This window comes from Jatropha curcas, chromosome 11 (assembly GCF_041381405.1).
Source record: "Jatropha curcas cultivar XTBG-Jc1 chromosome 11, XTBG_Jcur_1.0, whole genome shotgun sequence".
Classification (NCBI taxonomy): Eukaryota; Viridiplantae; Streptophyta; class Magnoliopsida; order Malpighiales; family Euphorbiaceae; genus Jatropha; species Jatropha curcas.
The window spans coordinates 5,667,806-5,680,618 of NC_143161.1; the positions used below are offsets into that span (position 1 = coordinate 5,667,806).

At 27.3% G+C, this 12,813-nt stretch overlaps 1 protein-coding gene across 1 annotated transcript; it reads left to right on the plus strand.

Annotated features, from left to right (window-relative positions):
- The first annotated feature begins 10,047 nt into the window (after window positions 1-10,047).
- LOC105632021 (putative polyol transporter 1) lies at window positions 10,048-12,582 on the plus strand. Its single transcript, XM_012214291.4, has 3 exons — window positions 10,048-10,358; window positions 10,518-10,864; window positions 11,196-12,582. The coding sequence occupies exons 1-3, from the start codon at window positions 10,190-10,192 to the stop codon at window positions 12,306-12,308; spliced, it is 1,629 nt and encodes a 542-aa protein (XP_012069681.3). The 5' UTR covers window positions 10,048-10,189; the 3' UTR covers window positions 12,309-12,582.
- Window positions 12,583-12,813: the final 231 nt, after the last annotated feature.

The following is a 12,813-nucleotide window of genomic DNA, read 5'->3' on the forward strand; positions in this document are numbered from 1 at the left end:
GAAAATTATTATAGTCGTAAAAATTCAAACTCACTCCTCACATAAGTGAGAATATCAACCATACCACACTCAGTTAAAAAACACATGGCTTTTTGTTACTATATCTTGAAAAAATATATTAGTTTATTTTATTTTTTGTTTTCTTTATACATTTATATTCTTCTATCAATTTTTTATATTTTTCATTAAAAATAAGGATAGATTAATTAATTTTGACAAAATATAAAGATAAAATAGTCAATTTAAATAGAGAGATAGATTAAGGAATATGAGAACAAAATAATAATTTATTAATGAAAAAGTAAAAAACAAGAGTAACAGATGATATAATAGTATAAGGGAGACAAGCAAAATAGGATAAAATAGTATATTTTTACAAAATATGATGTCAAAAATCATAATTTTTAAATAAATATTCAATTTGACCCTTAAATTCTCATATTTGATATTAATTTCACATTAATTTAAGACAAAATAATTTCACATTGAATTTGTGAATATTTTACCTAGTTTTACTAAAAAAATAATAAATTAGGAAAGCTTCTACTCTTAAATATCTTTTAAATGATAAAATAATATTTAAAATAAAAGTAAAAACAGAAAAAACAAAATAAAAAGAATTCAATCACATTATCAAAGATGGATAAGAAAAATAAAAATGAAAAGTAAATATTTTCAAAATTTCACTTCCTTTTGGTTTTAAAAATAGAAAACTTAAAACTTTATTACTTCTTATCAAAAGTGAGAAACAATTCAATTTGAAAATCTGAAAAGTTAATTATTAGGTTTCAAAAAGAAGAAAAATACCATTTAAGATTGAAAGTGACCTCAATTTTCGTAAGTTTGAGAATATAAATTTAATTATTGAGAAACACATTTTACTAAAAGAATATAAAACTAGGAGCGCTACAGCCTAAGGGAGATTACACCTCCTCTTTATACTAAAGAAAAAAAATTAATATTTTAATATTTTATTGTTACGACGCGAATGTTCTTAAACAGAAAAAAATATGATTTTTCTAGGCAACTCTATTATTTTAATTATAATAATTTCATTTATCAATTTACCAAAATGGGTATTAATATAATTCTGGTGAAAGCCAAAGTATTGAAGATATGACATTATTTTGTTTTCACATTGAAGGTTCCTTGTGAAGGTATATAATTTCCACAAAAAGAGTGTAGTAGAACAATTTAGACTTTCAACTTTTGCCTTTTTGTCATTAGCTTGATAATTGCTTTCTTAATTATATAGTGTACGATAATTACAAGTAAGACCGTCCATATAATCCGAGTCATTTAGAATTGAAATCTTAGTAAAACATGTGAAGAAGGCATGAATATTCAATTGAAACATTAATGCATGATTAATTAATTAATTAATGATTATGCTAAATTACTTTACTTGTCTCTATTAACAAAGCCGCCTGCCTTTCGACTTCTCTTCATTTTTGTTTGTGAAAAAAAAATTGAGATATGGAGAATTCGAACTCGTATCTCACGGTGCTTTATTTTTTTATTTTTTCAGATTTAATTACCATTTTTTAATTAGACTTAAGGATGCTAATCTTCCCAGTTTATTTATCTATTTATTTATTTTTTTATCTATAAGTAAACTATTGAAACATCAAGGAAATTAATGAAAAGATTAACCTATCTAAGGTAGGCAAAAACTGGTGTAGCCAAGCCACCTCATCATGCTTACAATATTACAGTGTTACGTATAAAAATGTTAATTATATTTGGGGCGTCTGAGTTTTTTATTCTTTGATGTCTAAGCAGAAAAAAATTACAATTAAAATTTTATTTTTAAGAGTATACGTGGTACATAAATATTTGAGACGGAATTAATAATGGCAGGCTCAAGTATGATTGATGAAAATTAATGCGTGAATATTGATAGACACTAAATAGAAATTAGGAAAAATTAATTTGAATTTAACAATCAAAATAAAATAATTTAATCATAATTTGGGTCATTCCTGCACTTCTTAATTCAAATTCACGCTGAGCAAGCCCAAAATAGGGATAAAGCGTTTCCTTCTGAGCATTTAAAAGACTCTATATCCAGGGCTTGAAATCGAAACTTCTGATTAAAAGAGAAGGAATTCGTATCATTTTATTTCATCCCTAGAGGTGTTTAGGCTCTTTAATCATATGACACGTGAAAATTCAAATTTTGATAATATTGGTTGAAATATCCATATATTTTAACAGTGTTTCATCAATAATTGCAGTGCCATTGTCATAACAATTTTCTTTATGTTAATGTGTTGGCATACAAAGATTCGCCCATATTTATTTGATCATTGTCTTTTGGAATTTCTGCAGGTTCTGTGAATCCAGAATAAATTTATGGAATTTTGAATTTAAATTATGGTATAATGATAAGTGATGCACCAAACTCTATAAAATCCTATTCGGCAACAGTTTTTTTCTATAGTATTTAGCATTCTACCTAATTTCAAAGTATATTATTTTGTGACATAGCGTATATATTAGTATTTAATATTTGAGGAAATGGATTATCGAAACGTTATTTTTCGAGGTCAGCGTTAGTTAAACATTTATACTTACAATGAATTTAAGAGTTAATAAAGCAGTTCGTTTGCTAAACATGATTTAACAAACTATTTATTTCAATAGTGTACATATAAATTTTTCTAAAAGTGATAATTCCGTATTTTGAACATTTAATAAATTTTGTAGATAAAGTTCTCTGAAAATGTAATTTGATTTCTCTACTTGCACTACACGTTTAAAGATTTATAATATATTATTTTTTTATATATAAAAAGTTTAATAAATCAGAGAAACGTGTGGATTACAAAATAGAGATAACTTTTTTTTTAAATAATATTTATCAAATTGATAATAACTTTTACGAGAATTTGAATTGGAGACCACGCGTGGTTGATACTCTACAAACATGTTGACGTAACAGTATCACTAACTGGGTACCACAAATGATATAGATCGACCCACTTGCCCTCTTACAAGGTATCAACACTACACATGGATATGCAAGTTGTGACCCGGAAATCAATTGATGTACAGCTAAAACCGATTAAGCACTTGTTTAGTACTTAATCTTTAGTTTATTTTCTTTGTCTTGAATTTGCTACTAATTGGGTTATTTTATTTTCTAAACTAAATATAAGAAATATCCACCCACTTTACTTAGATAAGGTCTAACCTGCTCCACCGGTCTTCCGGGTCAACATCCAGTTCAGATTTTTAAAAATTAATTACATTTTTTTTTCGAAAGGAAAAAATTAATTAAATTAAACTTTTGTTAATTATTCTTCAATTGTCTCCTTCAAGGATCCAAAGGGGCATTAGCATTTATTAAACCGTATATTCTACACCAGATAGAATAGTATTATAATTTTGGATTAACTATATAAACAACTATGATCAACAATATCGATAGAGTTGTCATTCATCTAACGGTCTAATTTCATTTTATATTATTAATTAAAACACCATATATATCCCTTAAAAGAAATACAAAATCAATAACGAATCAGATAGTTCAATTGCAAAGCGTATTTGCGGGATTGACCATCATGCCTTTGGTTATGAATTTAATCTTTCACAATACAAACTTCCCATAAATTAGTCATTTGCCTCCGAGAGCGAGAGGTGATTAGTTAGATTTATGGACTATTAAAATAGATATTGGCTTGAATACCTCATGCATGTATATAAAAAAAAGACTTGGTGATTAAAGTCTCATCTTAAATAATTTTTAAGTCACGTTTTTTTTTTTTTCCCACTCTGAAATATGGTTTATATGGTGAATCTGTGACCCGATTTAATTCATAAATTATAAAAATACATACTTAATCCAGTTAATTATACTTTCAAATTCGCCCAATTAGGTTGATTGTTTGGTGTATCGGATTATAACGGTATAATGTTTTTTTAATTTTATCATAATTATCTCTATATTTTTCAAAGGATAATTTAATTAAATCAATAAATATCGTTGCAATTTAAGATAACTAATTATTTTCTTAATTTCTATATAATAGCCTTAAACAATTTGCGAATAATATTTGAAAATTTCAATTTCACGAGAGCCAAGCTGTCAATTGCTGACCACATACCTATGTTCCCTTGTCAAATTATTGACTCTTCTAAGTCAAAGATACCACAATTATATAATTCGAGAAAAAAAGAAGAGGTCATTAATTAAGTTATACACATGCTGATCATATCTTTTGAACTTTACACTGTTTATAGTCAAATTGTAAACTCAATTGAGTCCAAAAATATATAAAAAATTAAATTAATTTAATTCCCAAGTGATTGAATATTATTTGAAAGAGAGAAAGCATCTCACGTTTCAATGCATCAAACACAAGGATTTTCATCATCAACTTAAAATTTGTCAAATAAATTAGTAAAAAATACATGACAATGAACTCAAAGGTTATACATATACATAACCGAATCAAATGATATACGTAATTTCACTTTTGAAAGAGAAAGAGAGATTATAATATTTTAATGATAATGAAATAAAAATAAAATAGATAATTTTATTATTTGTTTAAAAAATTAAAGAATTCGTGAAAATAGCTAGCCTCCTATGTATATATATATATAATTGATAAAATACTTCCGCACCAAATAATTTGTTTTAGTTCTTATGCACAAGAGGATTAAAGTGATCTTTTTATAATTTTTAGATATATTCTCTAATCATTTTATACGTATTACTATTGAAATATATAAATTTAGTTAAAAGAAAGAAAATTATTATAAAGAAAAAATTCTTAATTTATTTTACTATGATATGAATATATAATGGCTACGTAAACAATTAACCATTCAATCTTTTTTCTAAGAGAAAAATTAATTTTCATTAAGAAATAATATCAGCTAAAACAAAATTAGAAATGAAGCGGGAACATCCTCTGTTCAAATCAGTTTATCTAATAGAATGAAAATCTAATTTAAAACGCTATGTGGCACTTGAATCATTCATTCAATGAACTAAATAGAAATAAATGATTGATCAATTTCATTGAATAGATAATTATTGAAGACAAAAAATAAAATAAAAAAAAAGAAAAGGAGGAAAAAGAGAAAAATTTCCCAAGTTGTAAGGAAAGAGATGGAGTATACAAAAGGGAAAATGTAGGGCAGAGGCTATCATATATATGTTGATAGATCAGACCGTCGTCTTTGTTGACCTACAAATAAAAATATAAGTTGAAGAGACTTTGGTAGCCACTTTTGGACAAATTGAAGAAAAAAGATAATTTTGCAATCTTGTATTATATTAACCCATTGACTTTCTTGATAATATCCATGCTTCTTTTAATATTTAATTATTCTTTTTGCATATTATTTGATTATGTTCACACACTCTCGATATTATAATAATAATAATGAATTAAAAGGTGTAAAATAAAATAATGTTATTAAAAAATTATCTCTTTTAACTGTTGCATATATATTTTAAATTTGAATGAAAGATGATATTTAAATTTTGAAAATACATGCGAATACTCGTAAATCTGAAATCTTATACTCTATGGATGAATCTCTTATATAATTTTTGAGTATTATGTTTTAAAAATAATTTGATTTAAGTAAATAATTTAGATCTCAAGTGCTATTTATGCATGTAAATTTACGAAGTCGTTCTATTTATTTTTCATTCGTTAGTTGTATTCTAATTGATTTGAACTCATAATGTAACAGTTGAGTGCTTTATGCTAAGTAAATAGTAAGGACCACAAATTAATGGCCTCTTAATTAGAATTTTGATCAGACATTTATTTTTTAAAAAATTGCAACAGCTTTTCAATAGTTTTATCAAAACGTAAAGTGTTTACTGATATAGCATTTAAACTAGGTTTTAGATATTAAAGTAATATTTTATAAAATGTTAATACATCGACATAAAGGGTTGACACCTCGATGTGGGCCTTTCACCATCTACTGTTGTAGTATGTTCTAAGGGTTGGTTGGATCCTATAATATTTAGCTTTTAGCATTTTATAAAAAATTACGAAAAACAACTAATTCTCTCGAATGGACTCTGTTTGGGAGATACAGGTTCTATAAGCAAATGGAATATTAAAGAGAGATTTATAGGAGGAAGGTAGCCACTTTTATTGGTAACTTATGCAATGAACACTCTTGAATTGCATGACTTGAAAATAAAGAAACAATTAAAGCAACTATACTTAGTGGTTTCTTTTTTAGTTTAGGACAACAGATCATGCAAAAAGTGCATATAATAATTCTCAGCCAAGAAGAAAATCCAAAATACAAAACATCAACAAAGATTGATCTCTCTATATTTAGTTTCTCCTTTCTGTCTTTTTAAATTGTCCAAATTGGAAATCAAAGTGTCCAAAAACACCATTCTTATCAAGGAGATTTCACATGCCTTCTTCATGGTCCCAGATTCCTTTATGGAACATCTAAGATGTTAGAACATAGACAAACAACAAATAAAAATTTGAATTGAAAAACTTACAATTATCCTTCAAAATTCTTAATTCAAAAATTGGAAAGTAATTTTGTCTAAATAATAAATTTTAATCTGACAATAACACTTTCTATTCTGAAAATAACAATCATATTTAAATTACCCAATACTTGATTTATGGACCACAATTAAATTTAAAATAAAAAATAAAAAATTATGGACCACAAGGTCAAATGCCATTTATAAATAACAAGTAATAGTGAACAATATAACTTGAAACAGCTACAACAGTAGTCAATAATGTAGATTCACTCCCTTTCAAATGTAAATGAATAATACTATTTTTATATATTTCATTTAATTATTACAAAAATACCACCTGCCACATTGCATGTTGACAGTGGTTTTAATCTATATAATGCTACTGTGACTCTGCCATGGCCACCTGATCATAACAAATGTGGTTAGACAATTGACAATTTGATTCAAAGTCTTAAATTGGAAATCAGAATATCTTTCTCTCTTTGTATACACAATCAATCTTTTAACATGATTACTATACTTAAATCAGATCATTTAATAATTTATCTATTTATTGGAAAGTTTAATTGGTCGAAATAACACTGCAGGTATACAGCATTAGTGATTCTCTCTTTAGCTCATCAAAATAATGGAAAAATCATAATTATTTAACATTTTATTTAATGATATTTTTTGTCTTCCATTATATCAACTTTTTTTTTTTATATATACATTGAAAAGAAATAAAAAAAAAGAAAACTAATATATCTTTTAAGGTTTGTATAGTTTAATTTTTTACCTGACTTGCAAGTCAAATTCATCTAGGAATGCAATCCCTTACTGATCCAATTGCATTACATGAATATGTATATTTGCATAGAAAAATAACATATTCAACAAATATTGCCATATATTTTTGAGTAATACATGATTTTTTTTTTTTACTGGTATAACCAAGGGTATAATCCCCTCGTGCAATGGAGCGTAAAAACTTTTAATCCGGAAAAATTGAAATCACTTATTATTCTAACTAACATCTTATTTGTGCATAAGATATCCTTACTAAGATTATAAATTATTTTTTACACAATAGGAAATTAAATGAAACAAATAGTTTGCATGCATCGAATTTGCTTCCATAACAAAATATTATACGGTCTGAAATAAACTGAATCATTAAAATATTGAGGGCTGAATATATAAATTTACACTTGAATTTTGTTATTTTAACATTATAGCACCATCAACTTTTACTTTAACCTATCAAACACTTCATTTTATAAAATTATACCTATTAAACACTTCAATTTCCAAAACTATTTTATTGAACGTTTCAACTTGTAAAATTAGAACAATTATACACTCATTAAAAAGTTAAAAATTATGAAAATTATTGTTTCAATAGTCATACTGCATATTAAGTCAATATTTTACAGATAAAAATCAAAAATTCTAAAAACTATTGATATTAATATCGAAAGGTATGTAATATTACCAAAATTTATAAATTCAAGTGCATGATAGGTCATCCACAAAGTTCAGTGTACCACAAACTTAAAATTATAAAATTTTGGGATGAATTTATGTATCGGGACAAATAATGAGATATGCAAATTGTGAAGACAAAATCCTTAATTTCGTAGCTTTGTCTTAGTTGGGATGCCCACTGTTGTTTCATGAACTCAATGAAAAAGTTAACATTGTCCTTCTTTGCAAATAGAACAACATGCATCAGCTTTTTTGTCCTTATTCCAAATTTCTTATTTATATTTTGCTGCCGACAAAAACTTAAAATTGTTTATTAGTACTCCTAAGCATACGCATGTGTGTGTATATATAAATATATTTGGTACTTGGTAGTTCTCTTTTTTAAAATTAAAAAAAAAAAAAACTTTGAACTATTGAAGTATAGCAAAGTTAAAATGACTTTGAGTCAATGGAACGTAAAGTACATGAATTTTATAAATTAACGTAATATAATTTTATTAATTTTCAAATATGTTAGATTTCATATTCAATTATCTGCTTGAGAAAATAAAATTATAAAATTAAAAGGTTTTTTGGAAGTGATTTAAATTTAATTATTAATAAAAAATTAATAAAATCAAGAAAACCCACTTCTTGGGTGAAATTTTTTTCTATAAAATGATTGAATTGAGACTAAGATGAAATTTATTAATTTTAGAAATTGTAGTTTTTTTAATCAAATAAAAAATATATTTATAAAATATTAAAAATACTCAAATTTTATCAATTTTAAATTATTTTTTATATTTATTAAGTTTAAAACTTTTTGATTTATATCCTTTAATATTAATTGAATATTTATACAATTTATAAGTCAAAGATGTAGATAACAATGATTGAATATTCCTTATTTGGTGAATGGTATACATTTTGTGTTTGAATATTTTAATCAAAACTTTGGTTTGCTGTGCAATTCTTAAATTAAAATATGATTTCAGTTTTTGGTGAATATAAATTTTATAATATGTCAATTTTTGAATTTTTTTTAAATTTACTCTTGTAATTACTAGCCTAATATAATCTTTGGTAGCTTCTTCCTCATTTTAGTTATATTGAAATTATATTACAATATTAATTTTTTTTTTCATTTCAATATAATTTAATTTTTAATTATTAATAAATCCATTGTTATAAAATTGAGTTTATGATATAAAGCCAACTAAAAAAAACTACGAGGTGTTTCTTATAAAATCCATTTGTTGAATTTAAGATCTTAAGGTGGTTCTTTTGACTGGTCTAACTTAATAAAATAATAATTAATAAGTACACCGCTGCTGCTGCTTATCCACTTTTGCTTACGCATACGTAAGTCAGTAACGTAACTGACATGCATATTCACTAAATGAGTAAATATTGTATTAGTAGCATTTTTCAAAAAATTTGACCAATTTTACTATATTATAAATATAATTTTATCAATTTTAAAAATAAAAATATAAATTAAAAGTTAAATAAAATTTAATTTAATTTGCATCGTGTTGATCTTCAATTTAATTAGTTTTATTTGAGTATTCAATTAAATTATCTCATGTTGATCCTCAATTTAACTAGCTTGAATCATCGAGTATAAATAATATTGTGAATTGAATTTTTTTTTTTTTAGAAAATTATAGATTAGATTATTAGTACAATTACTAGTATAATTGAAATGCTTGTTTTATAATTAAATCCCTGCAAACCACGTACAATTTCACTTTTAAGAAATTTTTGTGTAAAATTTTTAATTTAGTAATGTAAATCGTTTATAATATTATAATAAAAATTAATAAAAAATTATATATATAAATTAAATTACATTTACAAGAGAAAACTATTAATAAAAAAATACAATGAATATACACATGCTGGCCATGTCACTAGTTATAATATTAAGACAAGCTGTAATTTATAAAATAAAATGAAAATCCAACCATTTTAAACGGATCAACAGGTTACCAGGTCACCCAAATTGATAATACATTAATTTTTTTATTTAAAAAAAAAGTAAAAAAAAAGGGAAGAAAGAAAAAGCCAGCCCTTGTTGTCTATTTAAGCAGGTCCAGTTTCTCATGGAGCTGCAGAACCCGGAGTTCTGCTCTCCTAATGTGGCTGCTTGAGTTTATCCAAATCAACCTTAACAAACGCTAACACAGCCATTTCAAAACACTCTCTGTCTCTCTTTCTTGCTATCAGTTAAGCTAAAGAGAGATGACTGCTTTAAACACAGCAGAGAAGGATGTTGCAAATCCCAGCAACTACCAAAACCAAACAGAGAAAAGACTTGCAGACTTCGATCCTCCAAAGAAACCCAAAAGTAATAAATTTGCTCTTGCTTGTGCTGTTTTGGCTTCCATGACTTCTATCTTACTTGGTTATGGTGAGTTCTTTTTTTCTACTAAAAACCATTTTTTAGTTTTATCTCCATTTATATATTTCTTTGACTATAAAGAATTAAGAAACAAGAAATGGATTCCAAGCTTTGAATTGTAATGATTTGGTTATATATATATATATATATATATATATGATTTTGTAGATATTGGAGTGATGAGTGGAGCGGCTATCTACATCAAAGATGATCTGCAAATCTCAGATTTTCAAGTAGAAGTTCTGGTGGGAACACTTAACATATACTCATTAGTTGGTTCAGCCGCAGCTGGCCGGACCTCCGACTGGATAGGGCGGCGGTATACTATAGTGGTGGCTGGAGCTATTTTCTTTGTGGGAGCTCTTCTAATGGGATTTGCCACAACTTATGCGTTTCTGATGGTAGGGCGGCTTGTTGCCGGGATTGGTGTCGGCTATGCTCTTATGATTGCACCGGTTTATACTGCTGAAGTGTCTCCGGCTTCCTCTCGTGGATTTCTCACTTCATTTCCTGAAGTACGTATACATTAATATATTATATAATATAGTTCTTATCATTTTATATATTATCTTTGAAAAACTATAAATTTTTTAATTCTGAAAATAGATTTATTTTTTATGTTGGGACAAGTTTACTTGAATACTATGAGATGTTAAAAAAAAGAAAAAAAAAATCTTTTATTTAAAAATTTCATCTTTAAAACAAATAAACCAAAAGTGTTATATTTAAAATGCATATAAATAATTTAATACATTACACCAAAAATAGCTTGTAATAATATTATAATACTTAATAAATAAAAACATTTGCATTCATTATTCATTAACGGCGTTTTTTAATTGACAGGTATTCATTAACGGCGGGATCTTGCTCGGCTACGTATCAAACTTTGCATTCTCAAAGCTTCCAACTCATTTGAGTTGGCGGTTCATGCTTGGAATCGGTGCAGTTCCTTCAGTTTTCCTTGCTCTAATTGTCCTTGTCATGCCCGAGTCACCTCGTTGGCTCATTCTGCAAGGCCGACTCGGTGAAGCCAAGCGAGTCCTGGACAGGACCTCCGACTCCAAAGAAGAATCTGAAGCAAGACTCGCCGATATAAAAGAAGCCGCAGGTATTCCTCAAGATTGCAACGACGACATCGTTCAAGTGCAAAAACAATCCCATGGTGAAGGTGTATGGCGGGAATTACTCCTCCATCCTACACCGTCCGTTCGCCATATCTTAGTTTGTGCGATCGGGATTCACTTCTTCCAACAAGCTTCGGGTATAGACGCTGTCGTATTATACAGCCCCAGAATATTTGAAAAGGCCGGGATCCAATCAGATAATAAGAAGTTACTTGCAACTGTAGCCGTTGGATTTGTTAAGACAATGTTCATTTTAGTGGCTACGTTTTTGCTAGACAGGATCGGACGGCGACCGTTGCTCCTAACAAGTGTTGCTGGAATGATATTTTCGTTAGCGACCCTTGGATTTTCGTTGACCATTATAGATCATTCGCACGATAAGCTAACATGGGCTATAGTATTGTGTTTAACAATGGTATTAGCCTACGTGGCATTTTTCTCAATAGGGATGGGCCCCATCACATGGGTGTATAGTTCTGAGATCTTTCCGTTGAGGCTACGCGCTCAAGGCACGAGTATGGGAGTGGCTGTGAACAGATTAACAAGTGGGGTCATATCGACGACTTTTATTTCACTGTACAAAGGAATAACAATAGGAGGGGCGTTTTTTCTGTTCGCGGCTATAGCTGCGGTAGCGTGGACCTTCTTTTTTACATGTTTGCCCGAGACACGAGGAAGGACATTGGAGGATATGGAGGTCCTTTTTGGTAGTTTCATTAATTGGAGGTCTGCTTTGAAGGAGGATAGCTTGAAGAAGAAAGCAGCTAGTAGTGAAAATAATGGTCAGATTCAGTTGGGTACTGCTACTAACACTACTGTTACTAAAGCTTAGTTGAAGGATATTTTGGTAAATCTACCTACTTGATGAAATGTTAGATTAGTGTTTTTTTTTTTTTTTTTTTTTTTTTTTTTTTTTTTTTTTTATGCTTGTTCTTACCTTAGTTGGGTGAGATTCAGCCAAGTAATGTTTGAAATATGAAAATATGGAAAGCTTGTATGCAAGAAAAAGAAATCCAACAAAAAATCAATTAAGAAGAAAGAGATATTATTCTGTATATTTTTAAAATCAAATCAAATCAAATAATATATCGAATCAATTCAGTTCATTTGAGCTAATTTGGTTGATTTTTTAGTCGTTGTACAACTATTTTAAGTATATATTTTAGGTTTATAAATCAAATTGAATCGAAAATTTTTAATTTTTTAATGAAAACTTAAATCGAATCATAAATATTACTCCCTCAATTCCACATATCATTTTACCTTGTTCTACTTTTGTAATAATATTAAATGGGAAAATTTTAATTTTAAGAAGTGCGATGTTAACATTTCATAAT